This window comes from Pieris brassicae, chromosome 3 (assembly GCF_905147105.1).
Source record: "Pieris brassicae chromosome 3, ilPieBrab1.1, whole genome shotgun sequence".
NCBI lineage: Eukaryota > Metazoa > Arthropoda > Insecta > Lepidoptera > Pieridae > Pieris > Pieris brassicae.
The window spans coordinates 12,632,780-12,654,689 of record NC_059667.1 but is presented as its reverse complement, the minus strand read 5'-3'; the positions used below and the strand labels follow the sequence as shown (position 1 = coordinate 12,654,689).

The following is a 21,910-nucleotide window of genomic DNA, read 5'->3' as shown; positions in this document are numbered from 1 at the left end:
TCACCTTGCATATTGCTATGAAACAGATTCATGATATTTTTTTTTTACTTTAGAGCAAATTCTTTTTTTACCCATGTTATAAAAAACGATTCAAACAGGATAGATAAATATAAAGGATACTGCAGGAAAGGAACCTCCAGCGTGCTACATATTCTAAAACGTGTCACATTATTTCATTGATTTAAAAAGCGGACATGGCTCATTCTAATCTAACTAAACGTAATTGCAAATAATTATATAATAATAAACAAATAGTTTTTATTTAGTAACAAAATTGAACTTAAAATCTAACTATATATTAATACATGTTGTATTTCCAAACTATATCTTAATCTCCATCATGTTTAAATATATTAAAAAACAGGCTTATTATTAGTATATGTATAGAAATATGTATGAAATAATTTACACGTAAAGCTAAAATATATACACAGGTACTTGGCATTTTCACGCGTTGTGTGACGCGTAAATGGCATAATAATAATAGCGTAAACTAAACTATAAATCCAGAACTATAAATACAGACTATGAATCCAGGCAATCACATTATAAAAAAAAATTAAACTAAATAAAGATCTTGTTACCTTATGTTTATAACTACGCTAAATAGGGCATTATTGAAGGGTTCCCAATTCTGTCAACTCGTGGTATAACAATTGATCTTGGTAAATCATCAAATTCTGGCAATATTACGATGTTGTTACTTCGACCTCTTTTCATGCCTAAATAGAAGCAAATACTTGAAACAAGTAGAAAAAATATTAACGCTATTAATACCACCATTGTTATTGTGGAGGGATTCCAAAAGCTGTAGGGATCTATCAATACTGGAATAGTCGTTGGCTCTCCTGGTGTCGAGGGGGTATCTTTAGGTGTGGACGGTGTGTCTTCAGGTGTTGAGGGAGTATCTTCAGGTGTAGATGGTGTGTCTTCAGGTGTGGACGGTGTGTCTTCTGGTGTGGATGGTGTGTCTTCTGGTGTTGAGGGGGTATCTTCAGGTGTAGATGGTGTGTCTTCTGGTATGGACGGTGTGTCTTCTGTTGTTGAGGAAGTATCTTCGGGTGTAAATGGTGTGGTCGGTGTATCTTCAGGTGTAGATGGTGTGGTCGGTGTGTCTTCTGGTGTGGACGGTGTGTCTTCTGGTGTGTCTTCTGGTGTTGAAGGGGTATCTTCAGGTGTAGATGGTGTGTCTTCTGGTGTGGACGGTGTGTCTTCTGGTGTTGAAGGGGTATCTTCAGGTGTAGATGGTGTGTCTTCTGGTGTGGACGGTGTGTCTTCTGTTGTTGAGGAGGTATCTTCGGGTGTAGATGGTGTGGTCGGTGTGTCTTCAGGTGTGGACGGTGTGTCTTCTGGTGTAGACGGTGTATCTTCTGGTGTTGAAGGGGTATCTTCAGGTGTAGATGGTGTATCTTCAGGTGTAGATGGTGTGGTCGGTGTGTCTTCAGGTGTGGACGGTGTGTCTTCTGGTGTGGATGGTGTGTCTTCTGGTGTTGAAGGGGTATCTTCAGGTGTAGATGGTGTGACTTCTGGTGTGGACGGTGTGTCTTCTGTTGTTGAGGAGGTATCTTCGGGTGTAGATGGTGTATCTTCAGGTGTAGATGGTGTGGTCGGTGTGTCTTCAGGTCTGGACGGTGTGTCTTCTGGTGTAGACGGTGTATCTTTTGGTGTTGAAGGGGTATCTTCAGGTGTAGATGGTGTATTTTCAGGTGTGGACGGTGTGTCTTCAGGTGTGGACGGTGTGTCTTCTGGTGTGGGCGGCGTGTCTTCTGGTGTTGAGGGTGTATCTTCAGGTGAAGATGGTGTATCTTCAGGTGTAGAAGGTTTATTTTCTGGTGTTGAAGGATTATCTTCAGGTGTAGATGGCGTGGTCGGTGTGTCTTCAGGTGTGGACGGTGTGTCTTCTGGTGTGGATGGCGTGTCTTCTGGTGTTGAAGGATTATCTTCAGGTGTGGACGGTGTGTCTTCAGGTGTAGATGGTGTGTCTTCAGGTGTGGACGGTGTGTCTTCTGGTGTTAAGGGGGCATCTTCTGGTGTTGAGGGGGTATCTTCAGGTGTAGAAGGAGTATCTTCAGGCGTGGACGGTGTGTCTTCAGGTGTGGAGGGTGTGTCTTCTGGTGTGGACGGTGTGTCTTCTGGTGTTAAGGGGGCATCTTCTGGTGTTGAGGGGGTATCTTCAGGTGTAGATGGTGTATCTTCAGGTGTGGACGGTGTGTCTTCAGGTGTGGATGGTGTGTCTTCTGGTGTGGATGGTGTGTCTTCTGGTGTTGAAGGGGTATCTTCAGGTGTAGATGGTGTGACTTCTGGTGTGGACGGTGTGTCTTCTGTTGTTGAGGAGGTATCTTCGGGTGTAGATGGTGTATCTTCAGGTGTAGATGGTGTGGTCGGTGTGTCTTCAGGTCTGGACGGTGTGTCTTCTGGTGTAGACGGTGTATCTTTTGGTGTTGAAGGGGTATCTTCAGGTGTAGATGGTGTATTTTCAGGTGTGGACGGTGTGTCTTCAGGTGTGGACGGTGTGTCTTCTGGTGTGGGCGGCGTGTCTTCTGGTGTTGAGGGTGTATCTTCAGGTGAAGATGGTGTATCTTCAGGTGTAGAAGGTTTATTTTCTGGTGTTGAAGGATTATCTTCAGGTGTAGATGGCGTGGTCGGTGTGTCTTCAGGTGTGGACGGTGTGTCTTCTGGTGTGGATGGCGTGTCTTCTGGTGTTGAAGGATTATCTTCAGGTGTGGACGGTGTGTCTTCAGGTGTAGATGGTGTGTCTTCAGGTGTGGACGGTGTGTCTTCTGGTGTTAAGGGGGCATCTTCTGGTGTTGAGGGGGTATCTTCAGGTGTAGAAGGAGTATCTTCAGGCGTGGACGGTGTGTCTTCAGGTGTGGAGGGTGTGTCTTCTGGTGTGGACGGTGTGTCTTCTGGTGTTAAGGGGGCATCTTCTGGTGTTGAGGGGGTATCTTCAGGTGTAGATGGTGTATCTTCAGGTGTGGACGGTGTATCTTCTGGTGTTGAAGGGGTATCTTCAGGTGTAGATGGTGTATCTTCAGGTGTAGATGGTGTGGTCGGTGTGTCTTCAGGTGTGGACGGTGTGTCTTCTGGTGTGGATGGTGTGTCTTCTGGTGTTGAAGGGGTATCTTCAGGTGTAGATGGTGTGACTTCTGGTGTGGACGGTGTGTCTTCTGTTGTTGAGGAGGTATCTTCGGGTGTAGATGGTGTATCTTCAGGTGTAGATGGTGTGGTCGGTGTGTCTTCAGGTCTGGACGGTGTGTCTTCTGGTGTAGACGGTGTATCTTTTGGTGTTGAAGGGGTATCTTCAGGTGTAGATGGTGTATTTTCAGGTGTGGACGGTGTGTCTTCAGGTGTGGACGGTGTGTCTTCTGGTGTGGGCGGCGTGTCTTCTGGTGTTGAGGGTGTATCTTCAGGTGAAGATGGTGTATCTTCAGGTGTAGAAGGTTTATTTTCTGGTGTTGAAGGATTATCTTCAGGTGTAGATGGCGTATCTTCAGGTGTAGAAGGAGTATCTTCAGGTGTGGATGGTGTATCTTCAGGTGTGGATGGTGTGTCTTCTGGTGTGGATGGTGTATCTTCAGGTGTTGAGGGAGTATCTTCAGGTGTAGATGGTGTGTCTTGAGGTGTGGACGGTGTGTCTTCTGGTGTTAAGGGGGCATCTTCTGGTGTTGAGGGGGTATCTTCAGGTGTAGATGGTGTGTCTTCAGGTGTGGACGGTGTGTCTTCTGGTGTGGGCGGCGAGTCTTCTGGTGTAGACGGTGTATCTTTTGGTGTTGAAGGGGTATCTTCAGGTGTAGATGGTGTATTTTCAGGTGTGGACGGTGTGTCTTCAGGTGTGGACGGTGTGTCTTCTGGTGTGGGCGGCGTGTCTTCTGGTGTTGAGGGTGTATCTTCAGGTGAAGATGGTGTATCTTCAGGTGTAGAAGGTTTATTTTCTGGTGTTGAAGGATTATCTTCAGGTGTAGATGGCGTATCTTCAGGTGTAGAAGGAGTATCTTCAGGTGTGGATGGTGTATCTTCAGGTGTGGATGGTGTGTCTTCTGGTGTGGATGGTGTATCTTCAGGTGTTGAGGGAGTATCTTCAGGTGTAGATGGTGTGTCTTGAGGTGTGGACGGTGTGTCTTCTGGTGTTAAGGGGGCATCTTCTGGTGTTGAGGGGGTATCTTCAGGTGTAGATGGTGTGTCTTCAGGTGTGGACGGTGTGTCTTCTGGTGTGGGCGGCGAGTCTTCTGGTGTTGAGGGTGTATCTTCAGGTGAAGATGGTGTATCTTCAGGTGTAGAAGGTTTATCTTCTGGTGTTGAGGGTGTATTTTCAGGTGTAGATGGCGTGTCTTCAGGTGTAGATGGTGTGTCTTCAGGTGTGGACGGTGTGTCTTCTGGTGTTAAGGGGGCATCTTCTGGTGTTGAAGGATTATCTTCAGGTGTAGATGGCGTATCTTCAGGTGTAGAAGGAGTATCTTCAGGCGTGGACGGTGTGTCTTCTGGTGTTAAGGGGGCATCTTCTGGTGTTGAGGGGGTATCTTCAGGTGTAGATGGTGTATCTTCAGGTGTGGACGGTGTGTCTTCAGGTGTAGATGGTGTGTCTTCAGGTGTTGAAGGGGTATCTTCAGGTGTAAATGGTGTATCTTCAGGTGTAGATGGTGTGGTCGGTGTGTCTTCAGGTGTGGACGGTGTGTCTTCTGGTGTGGATGGCGTGTCTTCTGGTGTTGAAGGATTATCTTCAGGTGTGGACGGTGTGTCTTCAGGTGTAGATGGTGTGTCTTCAGGTGTGGACGGTGTGTCTTCTGGTGTTAAGGGGGCATCTTCTGGTGTTGAGGGGGTATCTTCAGGTGTAGAAGGAGTATCTTCAGGCGTGGACGGTGTGTCTTCAGGTGTGGAGGGTGTGTCTTCTGGTGTGGACGGTGTGTCTTCTGGTGTTAAGGGGGCATCTTCTGGTGTTGAGGGGGTATCTTCAGGTGTAGATGGTGTATCTTCAGGTGTGGACGGTGTGTCTTCAGGTGTGGATGGTGTGTCTTCTGGTGTTGAAGGATTATCTTCAGGTGTAGATGGCGTATCTTCAGGTGTAGAAGGAGTATCTTCAGGCGTGGACGGTGTGTCTTCAGGTGTGGACGGTGTGTCTTCTGGTGTTAAGGGGGCATCTTCTGGTGTTGAGGGGGTATCTTCAGGTGTAGATGGTGTATCTTCAGGTGTGGACGGTGTGTCTTCAGGTGTTGAGGGAGTATCTTCAGGTGTAGATGGTGTGTCTTCAGGTGTGGACGGTGTGTCTTCTGGTGTTAAGGGGGCATCTTCTGGTGTTGAGGGGGTATCTTCAGGTGTAGATGGTGTATCTTCAGGTGTGGACGGTGTGTCTTCAGGTGTAGATGGTGTGTCTTCAGGTGTGGACGGTGTGTCTTCTGGTGTTAAGGGGGCATCTTCAGGTGTGGAGGGTGTGTCTTCAGGTGTAGATGGTGTATCTTCAGGTGTGGACGGTGTGTCTTCAGGTGTGGATGGTGTGTCTTCTGGTGTTGAAGGATTATCTTCAGGTGTAGATGGCGTATCTTCAGGTGTAGAAGGAGTATCTTCAGGCGTGGACGGTGTGTCTTCAGGTGTGGAGGGTGTGTCTTCTGGTGTGGACGGTGTGTCTTCTGGTGTTAAGGGGGCATCTTCTGGTGTTGAGGGGGTATCTTCAGGTGTAGATGGTGTATCTTCAGGTGTGGACGGTGTGTCTTCAGGTGTGGATGGTGTGTCTTCTGGTGTTGAAGGATTATCTTCAGGTGTAGATGGCGTATCTTCAGGTGTAGAAGGAGTATCTTCAGGCGTGGACGGTGTGTCTTCAGGTGTGGACGGTGTGTCTTCTGGTGTTAAGGGGGCATCTTCTGGTGTTGAGGGGGTATCTTCAGGTGTAGATGGTGTATCTTCAGGTGTGGACGGTGTGTCTTCAGGTGTGGATGGTGTGTCTTCTGGTGTTGAAGGATTATCTTCAGGTGTTGAGGGAGTATCTTCAGGTGTAGATGGTGTGTCTTCAGGTGTGGACGGTGTGTCTTCTGGTGTTAAGGGGGCATCTTCTGGTGTTGAGGGGGTATCTTCAGGTGTAGATGGTGTATCTTCAGGTGTGGACGGTGTGTCTTCAGGTGTAGATGGTGTGTCTTCAGGTGTGGACGGTGTGTCTTCTGGTGTTAAGGGGGCATCTTCTGGTGTTGAGGGGGTATCTTCAGGTGTAGATGGTGTATCTTCAGGTGTGGACGGTGTGTCTTCAGGTGTGGATGGTGTGTCTTCTGGTGTTGAAGGATTATCTTCAGGTGTAGATGGCGTATCTTCAGGTGTAGAAGGAGTATCTTCAGGCGTGGACGGTGTGTCTTCAGGTGTGGAGGGTGTGTCTTCTGGTGTGGACGGTGTGTCTTCTGTTGTTGAGGAGGTATCTTCGGGTGTAGATGGTGTATCTTCAGGTGTAGAAGGAGTATCTTCAGGTGTGGATGGTGTGTCTTCTGGTGTTGAGGGGGTATCCTCAGGTGTAGTGGGAGTAGTTATAGTATCTTCATAAATATTACATTCTCCATCGAAATCTGGAGGAATGTATCGAAATGAGTCGATTAATACAATAGAATTAGAAGCAGCTATCCCAAGCATTGTTATCTGGAACAAATAATAAGTCATGAGAATGTTTACTTACTTACTTCAAGAATGAGTTATGATAGATATAAAACAACGTTGACATGTCAGTTTTATTAATTTATGGTTTACTGAGTTCAAATTTTGTTAATTATTTATCAATAACGGTAAGTATAAGTTCATAAAGCAATGTCAAATTGTAAAAATGATAAACTTGGATAATTTACGATTAATAAGAATTATCGAATTAAATTTCTAATCATTAAGAATTAAAATATTTGATAATTACTTTTTATGATTGTTTATCTATTAGAAAAACCTGACTATTCAATTTAAATTCATGAAAAGAAAACAGCTAGTTTTACGTATTTACAGTAACTTAAAAACCATGTTACTTATATATAAGTTTCTTCTTTCTTGGCTAGTTGGTGTGTGATTTTTCGAAGTTCATGTACGGTTACTACACATGCTTAATTATTATAAAAACTATATGAGTTTTGACGCTCTCCCTCTCTTGTTCCTTTATCGATTTTGGCAATTACGGTCTTTTATTCGAGATTAAATGTAAAAGATTACTCGCACATTCAAAAAAGCTGTCAAAATAAATATTTATTGTTAAAAAATACGTATAAAAATGCAAAGTAAAACTTCAGTTTATGCAAATAGATGATGAGAGATCAGGTATCTCATAAAAAGAAAAGCAAGTACTTGAAACTATAGTGGATAGTGTGATATTCTAATTTACTCGTTCATAACGTTCGTTAAACTCGTTTATTTTTTTGTTTTCTGTTATTAGACTTACACTGCCTTGAAATTTGCTTGGACCATTAAGAGTGACGCTCGTTGTTTGCCAACCTGCGCCTAGGAACCACAAATTCCCCACAGTAATACTACTATCCGGCATTATTTCCATCACCGCCACCCATATTTGATCACCAGGCTTTGCTTCCATATACGCAGTCATTTCCAATATCCCTCCTTCAGACATCGGAAAAGATATAGATGACATACAGCTCTGCCTTTCACGTGGATAAACGAACTTTAAACTCTTTTCATGAGGTCTGTCAATATTAATATCGGTATAATTCTGAATCTGCCACATTGGTAAGCCAGCACACATTGCACTATTTTGATTGAATATAACATTAAAGTCAATTTCAAAGTCATAAGTAATACAGTCACTATACACCCGGACCACTAATAAACCGAAAATTAATATATGTTTTAACATGACTGGAGCAGAATATTGAATTAAATATATCAGTAGCGTGTGACATTCGTAATGACTAGAGCAATGATAATAGTTTGGAAATCACATTTTTATACAAATTATTGCTGCCGTATCTTACGCAGAAAAGTAATATTGTATGTTAAGTAGGATTTTTATTTTTATTGCATATAATTGCTAGTTTTCGCTAATTCTTTTTTTAATACTACATTATAGTTAAATATATTTCAAAGCCTATTTCATCAAAAAAATGGTTTTGTAAAAATTTAATACTGGTAATTTAATACTAATATTTGTTTATGTAGCAAGGAATATTATAGTATCTACTTTTCAGTAAGTAAGTACTATAGTACTTAGTATTATAATACACACGATACTTTTAATTGATGTAAATCCTCATCTTACCAGTATTACGAAAATTACGTAAACTCAACGTACTAGAAAAAGATTCTAGTGGGAGTATGTACTTATGAAAAACTGACTTGTTTTAATATATTTATAAAATTAATATTAAGATCCTTAACAGTGTCTCGTGCGTTCAAAGGGCAATGCATTTTCCCAATCCAACTTCAACATAGGTCCACGAGCCTCAGATAGCTTCTTGTGCCCTACTGCGACATTATTAGCCTTTATAATCCAATAAACTTAACAAAAAATGTACTTGTAAAAATTTCTTAGTCATTCTTACTTAAATATTCGTATAAAATAATGTTTGCTTATCTAAATGCACACGGCTATATATCTAAGCATGTAAGGTGTATCTTAAGTTAATGTTTATTTAATTTAAATTCAAATTGTATTCATTTGCCGCTTTACAAATCTACATAATAGAGGGTAGGTTAGATAAATACTCTCTATATACCTGTCCTGGGCCTCTCAAGTCCGACTATAGTTACGATGGTACGTATAGTAGGTATAGGAAATTTGATTGATCCATTTTTTTATAAATAAGAGGGAGTCTCAATACTTGATTAAGATTATGCTTTAGAAGTATTTTTAAAGTTATTTTTTTTTAGATATCAATGCAAAGTTTTATACTCTTTACATGTCTTCTGTACAATAAATTAAATAGTAAAATGTAGATGAATAAAAAATACTCCAATATGGGAGGCCTATTTCTGCGTTTTAAATATTACTCTTCTTTCTTGTCTCGTATGTCTTTATTGGTGATCAGATGATTTATCCTCTCATAAAAAAGAATGCAGCTGAATCGAGCATATGAAACTGAGTAAAGTGTTCTTTATGCAACGAAACCAATGTGTTTTTATACAAACTGTAGGTAATAAAAGTATATTTTCTTAGCCGCCTATTCCTGCATCCGCCATATATCAATCGATAAAATATATTACTGGGAGCTCGATAGCCACATCAAAGAGCAATTACCTGCTTGATAACGATCAAAGATAAGATTATATAGATAATATCAAGATCTCTATATAGACATAGATAATTTTTAATTAAAGTTACGGGATAATGACTGTTCGTATTTCGAAATAAAGTTTATTTTACGTCTATCGCAGTTGTAATCGACGTGATTTGTAAAAATTAAAAAAAATGTTTTTGTCTAACTAGCAATTATTTCGGCCTGCTGTTACAATGAACCTGCTTAACAGAAACGTAAAATGTGAATCGTGAAAAAGCTTTGCAGTAGAAAGGCGATGCGGGTCGAAATAGAATAAATAAAAAAAGCCCTTGCTCCAGCGTAGTCACGTGATGAAGCACAAATGTTTCTTAAGTCACCTGACGTAATAATGTATGAGTTTTTGCTAGGCATGCTTGGAGAACGAATTACTGGAACTACGGAGACAAAACTCGGTAATCTACTTACGAAAGGCTTTGAAGGGTTAAACGGACTGTATGGTCCTGCTCTACAATAACTTAGGCTATTAATGTCCCTGAAAAGTGATTCCGATCCCAGAATCATGTTGTCTGAGTGGCGCTCACAAACTATCCTCCGCCAGGAATCACGAATTCCACATAGTTCCTCTACTTTACCTTATCACTGGATATTTCTTCTACAAATTTAAAACCTTTTCAAGATGTTCCATTTTCAAATAGTCATATAATTTGTTTGTAATTTGCGGTAGCATGTAACTAATTGACTGGGATTAAGTATTTAACAGGTCGCCAGTCGAGTTCGCACACCCTTACGGTATCGGTATAGTCTTTGATAGGTAGAAATTGTACAACGCTTAAATATGCTATAAATTACCTTATAATATGTTCTTTACTGATTTATAATTAATTAAATGGAACAGGAGGCAAAGTAGCAAACTTTGAATAAAGCGATCTGTGTCGAAATACTTGTTCCAGCATTGAAGTATCACACCAAATTGCGGTGGCGGTATATTCCTCTGGTCGAGTTGGACCAAAAGAGAGAGCCTAATAGATTTTTCCCTTTTGAGGATTTGACTATGAAGTTATCCGTCCCACAAAGGCTTGCAAAGATTCCCTTGTTCTGTACAAGTACAATTCCCTTGTGATCTTGGCAGAGGATAAGAAGGCACATGTTCCCAAAGGTATCTCGCCAATTCCACCAATATGCTCAGACTTTGCATTAGCAATGGCTCTTTTGGCACTTAGAGGGTGAGCTGTGGCTTTTTTAAATTCATCAGAAAAAAATCAGAAGCGTTTAAACCAGAGTTAAGACTTGACTGGATGCAATCTGAAGCCATTTGGGGGATGGAGCGAATGTGTAATGTTTTACCATAGAGATGTTTGAGATGGCCATATGGATCCATGTCCACCTTTCATATGGATTGAGATGACCATAGAGATGTTTATTATCCAGTGAAAGAGTTGAAACTTAATTATATCTTAGTAATCTTCACTTTAAATATAGCCTGTGTGTGCGTATGGTGTCTTTGTTTTTTGCACCTTTTGCTGTCTTCGGAATATGTAATTGATAAATGTATAATTTTTAGTAAGACAAGAAATTATGTTAGATTATTTCACTATACAACGCCTAGAGTAATTATTATGGCATTGTTTCCAAAAATGAATTATGCTCGAAAAAATAATATTGACATTTTAAAATGTTCTAACTGTTTAATTCAGTATTTTTAGAAAACATCTAAATTGATATAGATTATATTTAGGTGTCAATTTTTTTTACGGCTCGAAGGACCAAAATGTACGGTTTGCTTTAAATAATAGAGTATTTTATTGATACTCTATACTAACCACTTGCGTATAACAATAGAATATAAGGGAAATTATGAAATGTTAATTTCTATGTAAAACAAATGAATGCAATGTAACAGTTGAAGAGAGTGCCTACGTCTGGCTATAGTCTCGATGCGTTACCGGGAGTAACTGATTTAGTTAATTGCCTCTTATATAAAACTAAGAAAGCCTGAGTGAGCAAAATGTACAGCCTTGGTTCGTACATATATTATTAACCCTTTTTAAAGTAATAAGTACCAGATGGTATTATATGTCAAGTAGAGTATATGTGTTTATGTAATGGGTGGCGAACAGGCAGGGGGCTCCTGATGTTAAGTGATACCTCCGCCTATACACTTACATTGCCAGAAGGCTCGCAGGTGCGTTGTTGGCCCTTTAAGAATTGGTAAGCTCTTTTCTTAAAGAGCCCTAAGTCGAATGGGTTCGAAAATACTTCAGTGGGAAGCTGGTTCGACATAGTGGTGGGGCGCAGCAAAAACTTCCTTATGAAACGACGGACGTTGAGGTGATACGGATGGTATTTTATGGTATATTGTGGTAAAAAACATCAGATGTCTCAGTCTGCTGATGATACATCCTTGATTTTTTAAATCAAACGACAAGTAACAAAGTTTGACGTTGTGAACAATGCTCTCTCTTGGATTGTCCATTGGTTTAGTCTGAATAACCTTCTACGTCATGCAAAACAACGAGATGCATTAAATTTTGTGCAAAAAATACAAGGGTTATTGATTCTAGAGCAATAATTATAAATGATGAGAAATTGAATCTGGATGATTCTGTATTTGAACTATAATAATTGGAATCCCTCCCCTCATACTGATTGGCGAAGAGACTTAGTTCTGTAGCTTACGCGGTTTTAAAAAAAATCGTCGATACAGCTAAGCTAGACTTGTTTATTTTAGTTACTTTCACAGCTTAATGTCTCATGCTTTATTATGATGGGGTCATGCTGCTGATGTCAAAATTCAAGGAAATTAATATACTTACCTGGCAATATACTTTTAGGGTATTTTTAGTTTAGGTTGATTGGTCCTTATTTGGTTAAAATAAAACTTCCTAATAATTCGTTGAGAAGAGGTGAAGATGGAATGTGGAATGTGTTTATTTTTAAAAACTGTAGATTTATATACAAAAATTATCCTACCTGGCCACTAGTGGTAAACATGTGGTACCAAGATGCGAAGGGTGCGTAGACAATAAAATCGAGGCGCGGCAAAAAGTTGTCCTAACGGTAACGCAATTAACTGTTCTTTTCAGAACGAATTATTGTTTCATGACGACACATACTAATCACCTACAGGATTCCCCCTCTAGCGAAGCGTACCGGCAGGCGTATAACGCGGCCTCGGCGAGTTGTTCTTGTAGGTATTGAGGTGTTCCCAGTGTCTTGTTGTTTCAGGTTGTTGTCATTTTGATGTTTCAGGGTGTTGTCATTTTGATGTTTCAGGCTATTTGATGGTTCATGTAGTTCGCTCGCACTTGATGTGTTTTGCTTGTTGCAGGTACTCGTTGTTGTATCAGTAGGCACATCTTGCTCGGTGATAGTGTAGGCAGGTTTGAGTCTGTCGATAGAGATATTCATTTCACGGTTAGGTAACTGCAGCGTGAATATCTTGCTGTCTCGTTTCAGCACGCGATAGGGTCCGTCGTAAGGTGCTTGTAATGGCTTCTTTACGGCGTCTATGCGTACGAATACGTATTCACATGTTTGCAGGTCGCGGTGTACAAATATGGGTTTTGTGTTGCTGTGTGGTTGACTCGGCATTGGTTGCAGGTTACGTATTGCGTCGCGCAGCTGATCGATGTAGCCAGAGTCCATGATGACGTCATTGCGGGTCGTTGATAAGAAATCACCGGGTAAGCGTATGTTGCATCCGTAGGTAAGTTGGGCGGCGCTTACGCCGGTGTCACTTCGCATAGCGGCGCGTAATCCGAGTAGGACGGTTGGTAGCTCGTTGATCCAGCTTCTTGCGGTCTGTAGTCTTGCTTTTAATGCGGTTTTAAGGACACGGTGCCATCGTTCGATGATACCGTTACACTGTGCGTGGTATGAAGTTGTACGCGTTTTTTCGATTCCTAGTAAGCGAGAAAGAGATGCAAATACTCTGCTTTCAAATTGGCGTCCTTGGTCCGTTGTTATTGTTACAGGACAACCGAAACGGGAAATCCAACCTTCGTATACCGCTTTGGCGACGTCTTCAGCTGATATTTCGCATAATGGGTATGCTTCGGGCCATCTTGTTGCTCTGTCGATCATTGTCACGAGGTATCGATGACCGCTGGCCGCGGTAGGTAGCGGACCAACGATATCGATGTGAACGTGTTCGAATCGTTCGGTTGGTGAAAAAATTGATAATCGACTTGATGTGTGGCGTTGTATTTTGGCGCGCTGACACTGTAGGCATACTTTTGCCCACTTGCCGACGTCTGCGTTCATTGAGGGCCAAAAGTAACGTTGCGTAATTAATTTTCTCGTAGTCTTGATTCCAGGGTGGCTAACGTTATGTACTGCGTTGAATGCGGTACGTCGGTATTCTTCTGGTAGGTACGGACGTAACTGTGAGGTTGAAGTTTCGCAGTGTAATTTGATATTTGAGACGGGCAGGTTGACTTTCTTGAAACATAAGTTGCTCTGTAGACTGAGTGCTTTAATGGTATCGCTATCGCGTTCTTGAGCTTCTGCAAGTAGATTGTAGTCAATCGGCGATGGACAGGTGATTGCTTCGACACGTGATAATGCATCTGCGGCTGCATTTTGAGATCCACTGACGTGTCGTATATCAGTGGTAAATTCGCTGATATAAAGTAGCTGTCGGGTGCGTCTCGGTGATTCGCTGTTTGTATTTGTTTTTGTGTAAGCGAAAGTTAGCGGCTTGTGGTCGGTGAATATTATTATTTCTCGTCCCTCGAACATTTTGCGGAAATGTTTGACAGCCATGTAGATGGCGAGTAGCTCTCGATCGTAGGTACTGTAGCGAGTCTGTGCGTCGGTGAATTTCTTCGAGAAATAGCCGAGTGGTTGCCATGACTTGTTGATAAATTGATTGAGTGCGGCACCAGCTGTTTTGTCGCTAGCGTCGCTGAATATAGCAAGTGTCGCCTGGTAAGACGGATGAGCAAGTAAAGCGGCGTTTTTTATGCTCTCTTTACATGCTTCATAAGCTTGCGTTGATTCAGTGGTCCAGTCGATCTTAGTTTTGTCACGCTTCTTGACGTTGTGCAGGTAGGTATTTAAAGGCGCTTGTATGGTGGCGGCATCTTTGATATTTTCACGGTAAAAGTTTATCATACCGAGAAAACGTCGTAGTTCTTCTACGGTTTGTGGTTTTGGAAAGTCTGTAATAGCTTGTACCTTCTCTTGGGGTGGCTGTATTCCTTCCGCTGTGACTTGGTGACCGAGGAATTTCACAGTTGGCTGGCCGAAAACACATTTTGATGGGTTGATGGTGATGCCGTATTCTTCTAGTCGCTGTAATACGATGCGTAGATGTTTTCGGTGCTCTTCCTCGTCGATTGATGCTATGAGTAGATCATCAACGAAAGGAAATACGAAGTTGAGTTCGCGCAGTACTTCGTGAATAAAGCGTTGGAAAGTCTGTCCGGCGTTCTTTAGACCAGGACACATGCGCGGAAACTCGAAAAGACCAAAAGGTGTGATGATAGCGGTTTTCTCCACATCTTGCTCGCTGACTGGCAGTTGTTGGTACGCGCGATTGAGGTCGAGTGTGGAGAAAATTTTCTTCCCTGCGAGTTGGTATGTGAAGTCACGTATGCGTGGTATGGGATACCGATCGGGCTTGGTTATGGCGTTGAGTCTTCGGTAATCGCCACACACGCGTAGGTCTCCATTCTTCTTTGGCACGACGTGAAGAGGTGATGCCCAAGGGCTTTTGCTTGGTCTGCATAACCCTTGATCGATCATGTTTTGGAATTCTTTCCTGACCATTTCGTAACGATGCGGTGCAATGGGGCGTGGCTTGCAGTGAAGGGGCGGTCCATTTGTTTCAATGAAGTGTTCAACGGAATGTTTGGGACTAAGCTTCATTGAAGTGATTCTGGTTGTGCCTGGGAAATCTGCTAGAATGCTGTGGTAATTTTGCTCAATGTCAATACTACGAACTGTAGGTATGTCTGCAGTACTGAGTTGAGCGTTTGTTACCAGTTTTGTTTTCCCGTCGATCAGTCTTCTGTTTTTTACGTCGACAATTAGGTGGTGGTACTGCAAGAAATCTGCTCCCAGGATTGCCTTAGACACATCTGCTACGACGAATTTCCATGTATATGGTCTTCGGAGGTTAAGATCGAGTTGGAGTGACTTCTCTCCGTATGTTGGAATGACCGTGTTGTTGGCGGCGTAGAGTTGAAATGGCAGTGGTTTTTCACGTGAGCCTTTTGTCTTTGGTAGCACGGAGATATTGGCTCCTGTGTCGACCAAAAAGGTAAGTTTCGTTACCCTGTCGGTAACGAAAAGGCGGTGTGATGATTCGGTAACGCCGGTTCCCGCCGCGGCCAGCGTTACTTTTAGTTTTCCGACTGATTTATGGGCTTGAAACTGCATGGTGGTGTGCATTTCTTCGCGTCCATACCGTAGCGATGATGGTAATAGCAGTACGACATTGGAGTTTTTTTCCGGCTTCGATCTTCCATCTGTGACTCTCGTCGGTTTTCGTTGCGATTTGTTGATGTGTTCCGCGAGTGTGATTGTGAATGTGAATGGTGGCGAGAACGACTGTTGCGGTAGTTGTCGCGAGGTTGTGCTCGTAGCTCAGCGACTTCCAAAAATAACGTTCTTATTTCACCGATGAGGGTTTCGATGGTTGGTTGTTGTTCTGGAGGTGGCACACGGAGTGACAGTGAGATACCGGAGACTTCTTGGCTCGACGCTTGTGATGAAACTTGACGCTCTGCACCGGAATTTTCTGTGTTCGTCATCTTCAATTTTGTTGGTGTTCTTCTCGGGGTCACCACTTTAGGGTAGTTTTGGTTTATGTTGATTGGTCCTTATTTGGTTAAAATAAAACTTCCTAATAATTCGTTGAGAAGAGGTGAAGATGGAATGTGGAATGTGTTTATTTTTAAAAACTGTAGATTTATATACAAAAATTATCCTACCTGGCCACTAGTGGTAAACATGTGGTACCAAGATGCGAAGGGTGCGTAGACAATAAAATCGAGGCGCGGCAAAAAGTTGTCCTAACGGTAACGCAATTAACTGTTCTTTTCAGAACGAATTATTGTTTCATGACGACACATACTAATCACCTACATACTTATGAAAATATTATGTGTGTATATGTTAATACTCGGAACAAACACAGGCTCATATTTCCGCGTACTAGACTACCTAAATATAGTAATTCTTCTTTGGAAAAATGGATACTTTTCTTTAATAAAATCCCAGAGGCTCTTTTAGCTCTGCCTTTAAATTTAAGAAATGTATTAAAGAAAAGCTGTATAAAAAGGCTGACTATACAGTTAACGATTGTCTAGTTGATAAAACGGTCTGGTACTAGTGATAGACAGGCTACTTCTAATAAATTTGGAATATTTGTTTTACAATAAGTGTTGTATGCAATTTTGTATGATGATTTGCTATATTAAAAGAGAACCAAGAGTTTTTTACGTCTGACTTTTTTCTCTGCCTTCACCCTCTGTCTTCTTTGACGATGAGAAGGGATGTCTGCAGTACAAATTTAATGATGTGGAATAAGAGTGATACCTGTATCTTATATTCCATAATAAACATATTTTTATTTTTTATTTTAATTACAATAAGATAACTCGGTCCATTTTACACTTTGAATAACAGAACGATCATATAATCATTATTAAATATAAATAATTTTACTACAAGTTATTACTACTATTTTAAGTCATCTCAACCTATATAATAATACAAATTATTGAGAATTTTTTGAATTGCATTACGTATTTTTAATGGCAAATAAGACAGTACAAAAGATATTAGGAATTCGTTATTTTTAGAAAAAAAATAAGTTTATGTAGACTAATTTCTTTTGATGAAAAATGGAGAGACCATTACTGGGCATGGGCCATCAAACTCGAGAAGCATGTCTGTGCTAGATACAGTAACTCCGCAGTCGTAATTCCCGTCCACTTCCTAACGAAGTTATTATTTTTCGTCGCGGTTTCCTTGAAGGCGGTGGCAGCGGTCATGGCAAAAACTTCGCCACAGGAACGTAGACTAACTTATCTAGATACAATACTATGTAGTTAAATTTGTTTAGTGATTCATTCTATTAATTAAAATCAATTCTCTACAATAACGTTTCTACTGCAAGCAACATTTAATTTCAAAATATTTTATCAATACATATTATCTTATCTTTAAATAATCGAAATTGTTGTCTATTAACATATACAAACTAATGAGGACTGCGTATTAAGCTGTGTTTATTCTATCGTTCAACTAGTTTATATTTTTATAAAATACATTTAAAAATTACAGACAATTCATAAACTATAAGAAAAACAATATATTTAAATCCAGACGGATGAAGTAACTGTGCTTATTTTAAGTTTATTACAAAGTGAAATAATTTACGGTGAGGAGTAGTGATTATTTTCTGTAATATTAGTCCTTTTAATAACATTAATAATTGAAGTAATTTGTTATAGATGCTGATGATGCTGCATTATGCCCTAAAGCAGAATGCACAGATAAATGGTGGTCTTTAAAGACAATTTATATGGAAACCAAGAAGAAGAATGGGGCGACCTAAAAAATATATGGACAGAAGAAATAGAAGCGTTAGCAGGAAGCGAATAGAGAATGAAAGCTATGGATGGAGCCACAAGACATGAAGTTTTTGTATAATAATATTTAAAAAGTGCTAGGCGTTAAATAGGATATACTTATCGCCTACAATAACATGGCTATATACTGCCGTAATTTGGCCAATGTTAACTAATGGATGGCCGGGACTCACAAAACTAGAACGTTTCCAAAGACACGTTTTTGAGATATAGATAAACCTGGCAGCAGCGATAGAGATAAACCTGGACATTGTACCCAAAGTGTAAATAGACCTCTAGATACAACAGGAGTCATCAGCAACATCAGACTTGCTCGTAGGTCTATGGAGGAAAACGCACTAAATAGGGCAATGGAGTATTAATCTGCGTCTTGTGTTATACACAACTATAACAAAACAGAAGCATTGTTAAATCCTCTAATATATTTCTTCCTTAATCCATCATTTCATGCAACACTGTGCGTGTGTTTCGTCTTCCACAAACTCACACAATTACACACATCATAATATATTCATATATTTATTATTGTTACAATACCCTCGTTTTTAAAATCAATTGTGTTGGTTACCCTTGATGAAACTTTGTAAATTTAAAGAAGCGCGAAGCTGTCACAGGTCTCTGACTTACTAGGGAGGCCTCAATCTGAATTCTATTGTACATATAGCTAAACAAATAAAGAATTTTGGTTTTTTTTTAACACATTTTCAATAGGTAATATCATGTACAAATGAGAAAAGAGCGACATGATCAAACGACCGTGAATGAGCTACGTATATATCACGATGTGTCAAAAACAGGTACTCTCTTGATCTCAACATCAACATACATTTACCTTTAGGCACACAAAGCTTATCAATGTGAATTGTGTCGCTCCAACCGAACCAGCTAGAGCCAAGAAGTAAAGCTGTTAGTAGTTAAAAAAACTTCTAACAGCTTTAGGGCTGGCTTACTTAGCCAGGACTTAACGCATAACGGACTAATATATGTGCGTCTAAGTGCAGAAACAAAGTCGACACTATTACACTACACTTATAATACATCTTCCAGGAAATGATGACCAAAGCAAGATAACACGATATCCGATAAGACTAATCTATATTAAGTCCAATAATACAATCTGTAAAAAGAACATTAAAATATTATAAATTTTTGATTACAGTATTGTCATACCTTCGTAACGCGAATTCCTCTACGCAGGTCAAAGGTCAAGTGTACTTAGGGTTACTATCATTGTGAACCTCTACCGTAGCCCTCTAGGCTATTTTCAGGGTTGGCATATTATTTTTAAATTTAATAAATAAGCGTAGGAGATTCTTTATGGATCTCAAATTTAATTGAAATCAATTTAAATTTTATACACGCGTTAGTTTCGGCTATCATTATATGCTTCACCTCCCGACTGTTATTTATAGTTTTGCTAATACTTTTACATAACGTAGTCTAACTACATTTACACGTACAGAAATCTTGAGCAACAGCTATTAACTCACGATTATATAAATATAATCGTTATAATAATTTTCATAACATTTATTTTATGTGGATAACGGTAAGTGGAGTAAAATTATTTAAATGCCGACACTAGGACCCAGGTACTTGAAATTAAGTAACTTCATTCTTAATTTTCCTACGGAATTCAGGATTTATAAGTTAAATTATACTACCTGACAGGGCGTTATTTTGCCATTTTAATTATTTCGAATAAATAATTTGGTGGTTAAATAAAAAATAACGTGTGTCGGAATTTGTTATTTACTGATGATTATTGCTATACTAATTTCGAGTTAAACGTATTTTTTACAAAGGGCTTATTAATTAATTTAAGTATTGCATTGCCCAATACATTTTACATATGAATAAGCTGTAGTCTGCTATAAGACGTATAAAAAATTCTGCATTCTGATGCAGCTTGATATTTTTTATACGTCTTCCCATAGACATTTTCAATACATAAAATGGCTTTCGAGAAAAGATCAAATCGGAGAAGCGAAACCTTGACGTTACAGTTATATTTAAACTGTACACATAATTTTTTTACTAACAATTTGTGTTAAACAGATCTTTAATGCTATAAAATACAAATATGTGAAAAAATATTCATTTAGGAAACCGGAATAATTGCATAAATTAAATTTTTTTTAAATAAAATAATAGTTTAAATAAATAATTAAATAATTATAAAAAATAATTTAAATTTTAGTTTAAATAAAAAATGTAATGAATGAAATGAAAATGAAATGAATGTTTTGGCTCTACCTTGACAATTCAGCCATTAATATAATAGAACTACTTACATATCCGGTAAAATTTCCTGAACCTTCCATAATGTCGATTCGTAACTTATGCCAGCCCGAATAAAAGTTTGGCGTGACCATAGGCCCCAACATAGCGCTACCAACAGTAGCATCACCAATCTGCCTCACTGCATTAGCCATAATTGTGATTTGATCTTGCTCACTTGACTCCATATATGCATTGATATCTAGATGTCCTCTTTCACTTCCTTCAAAAGTAAAAGAAGCGACGCAACTCAAACGCCTATTTGGTGAAACAAACTGCTCACTTAGCCAATGCGGAGGATCTAATCCTATATCTGAGTATGTCTGAAGGTTCCACATTGGCAGGCCATTACACATACCAACTGTGTTTGTAAAATTGTCACTATAACCATACTCGAAATTGTAAGGCACACACGAGTCGCACACCACGAAATAGGCAAAAATCACAATTAATTTATACATCTTTGAAACACTTGAGCATATTAAAGAATATATTTCACCTATTCAAATTATTATCTAGGATAAGATACGGCATTATTGATAAAATCAATTACAATGCTAATTCTGTAATTATACACGACTAATTACTGTTCCATTACCGATATCTTTACACAGGTAAGTCGACAGTTCAATGAATATATTGAAATCGCACGTTGATTTTGTTCCATCACGCATTTATTATTGGCTATAAAAGTGTAATCAAGCCTGGAAGTAGCCATTATAAAGATAAAAACAAAGTTGTAAGGACAGAAAACAATAATAAACATATAATGTAATTAAAAACTTGGAAGCCGTGTTCTGGCTGTAAGACAAGTATTGCTTTTTGCCTAATAGTTTGATGATTCGTTGTTTCAAAGGTTTGTAATTAAAGTGAAATAAATTCTAAAAACATACAAATTCCGTACGTGATAATCCGTTCAATATGTGGCCTATGGCCTATGCCCACTGATATAAGAAATACCTGAGCCTAACTCATATTTTTTTTAATGAACTATCTGTTAACTTGGAGAAGTTAAAACTTAATAATAAATCCATGAGAAAAATTGGAACCAATATGTATTTATATTTACGCTCTGTTATTGGTTCAGCTGTTAAAAAAGGTACTTGGAGATCCGGTAAAATTCGCCGAAACTTCCACAACGCGGATGTGATAAGGCAAATTTAGAAACGAGACTTATCATAACGTCAAAACGTATTGAATTTTGATATGCGGCAGTAAGACGCGTTAAATCTTCTATTTAAAAGAATAAACCTAAAAAGTCTTGCCAAATTGTATTCTGTACCTACATACATCAAACATATAGGTATGTATGAGCTAAAACACTGTCACAATTGTCAATTTATAAGCCATAATTAGTGACTATGCAATCAATTATTTAAAATGATTTCTTCAAAGAAACTTTCTTAGTTGCGTAATAGCCATGCCATGTCTTCAATAGGCAAATGTTACACTATCTAGCTAAGTATAAGGTTTTATAATGTAATCGGAATAGTAAATATTGAAATTAATGGTTCTCTTAATTTATGGTTAAGTGTAGTAAGTGCATCGATTGTTAGGTTTATAATGAAAATTTAATTTTACGTTCGGTTTTGAAAGTTCGCCATTGCTATAAAAGTATTTTTTTAAATCACGGGGTTTGACTGACATCAACAGGAGGCTTCGCGGATATTTTAACAATCGTGGAAAGGTTTTTTTAACATAATAATCTACCATTACAAATTCCTCCAATACGGCAACTATTTACATTTAAATTACATACAAAATAATACATACACAGAACATTGAACAGTAACACATTAAAATATTTATTTGTTTTTTTTTATTTTTATAAAAAAGTTGCACACAGAAATA

The 21,910-nt window shown here is 39.3% G+C and overlaps 1 protein-coding gene across 1 annotated transcript; it reads right to left on the bottom strand.

Moving 5' to 3' along the window:
• Positions 1-541: 541 nt before the first annotated feature.
• On the bottom strand, positions 542-20,498 carry LOC123707786 (mucin-2-like). The gene is made up of 2 exons (XM_045658124.1): positions 20,074-20,498; positions 542-6,609 (listed from the first exon to the last, which is right to left on the bottom strand). Exons 1-2 carry the CDS (start codon positions 20,413-20,415, stop codon positions 598-600), a joined length of 6,354 nt encoding a protein of 2,117 aa, XP_045514080.1. The 5' UTR covers positions 20,416-20,498; the 3' UTR covers positions 542-597.
• Between the last annotated feature and the right edge of the window lie 1,412 nt (positions 20,499-21,910).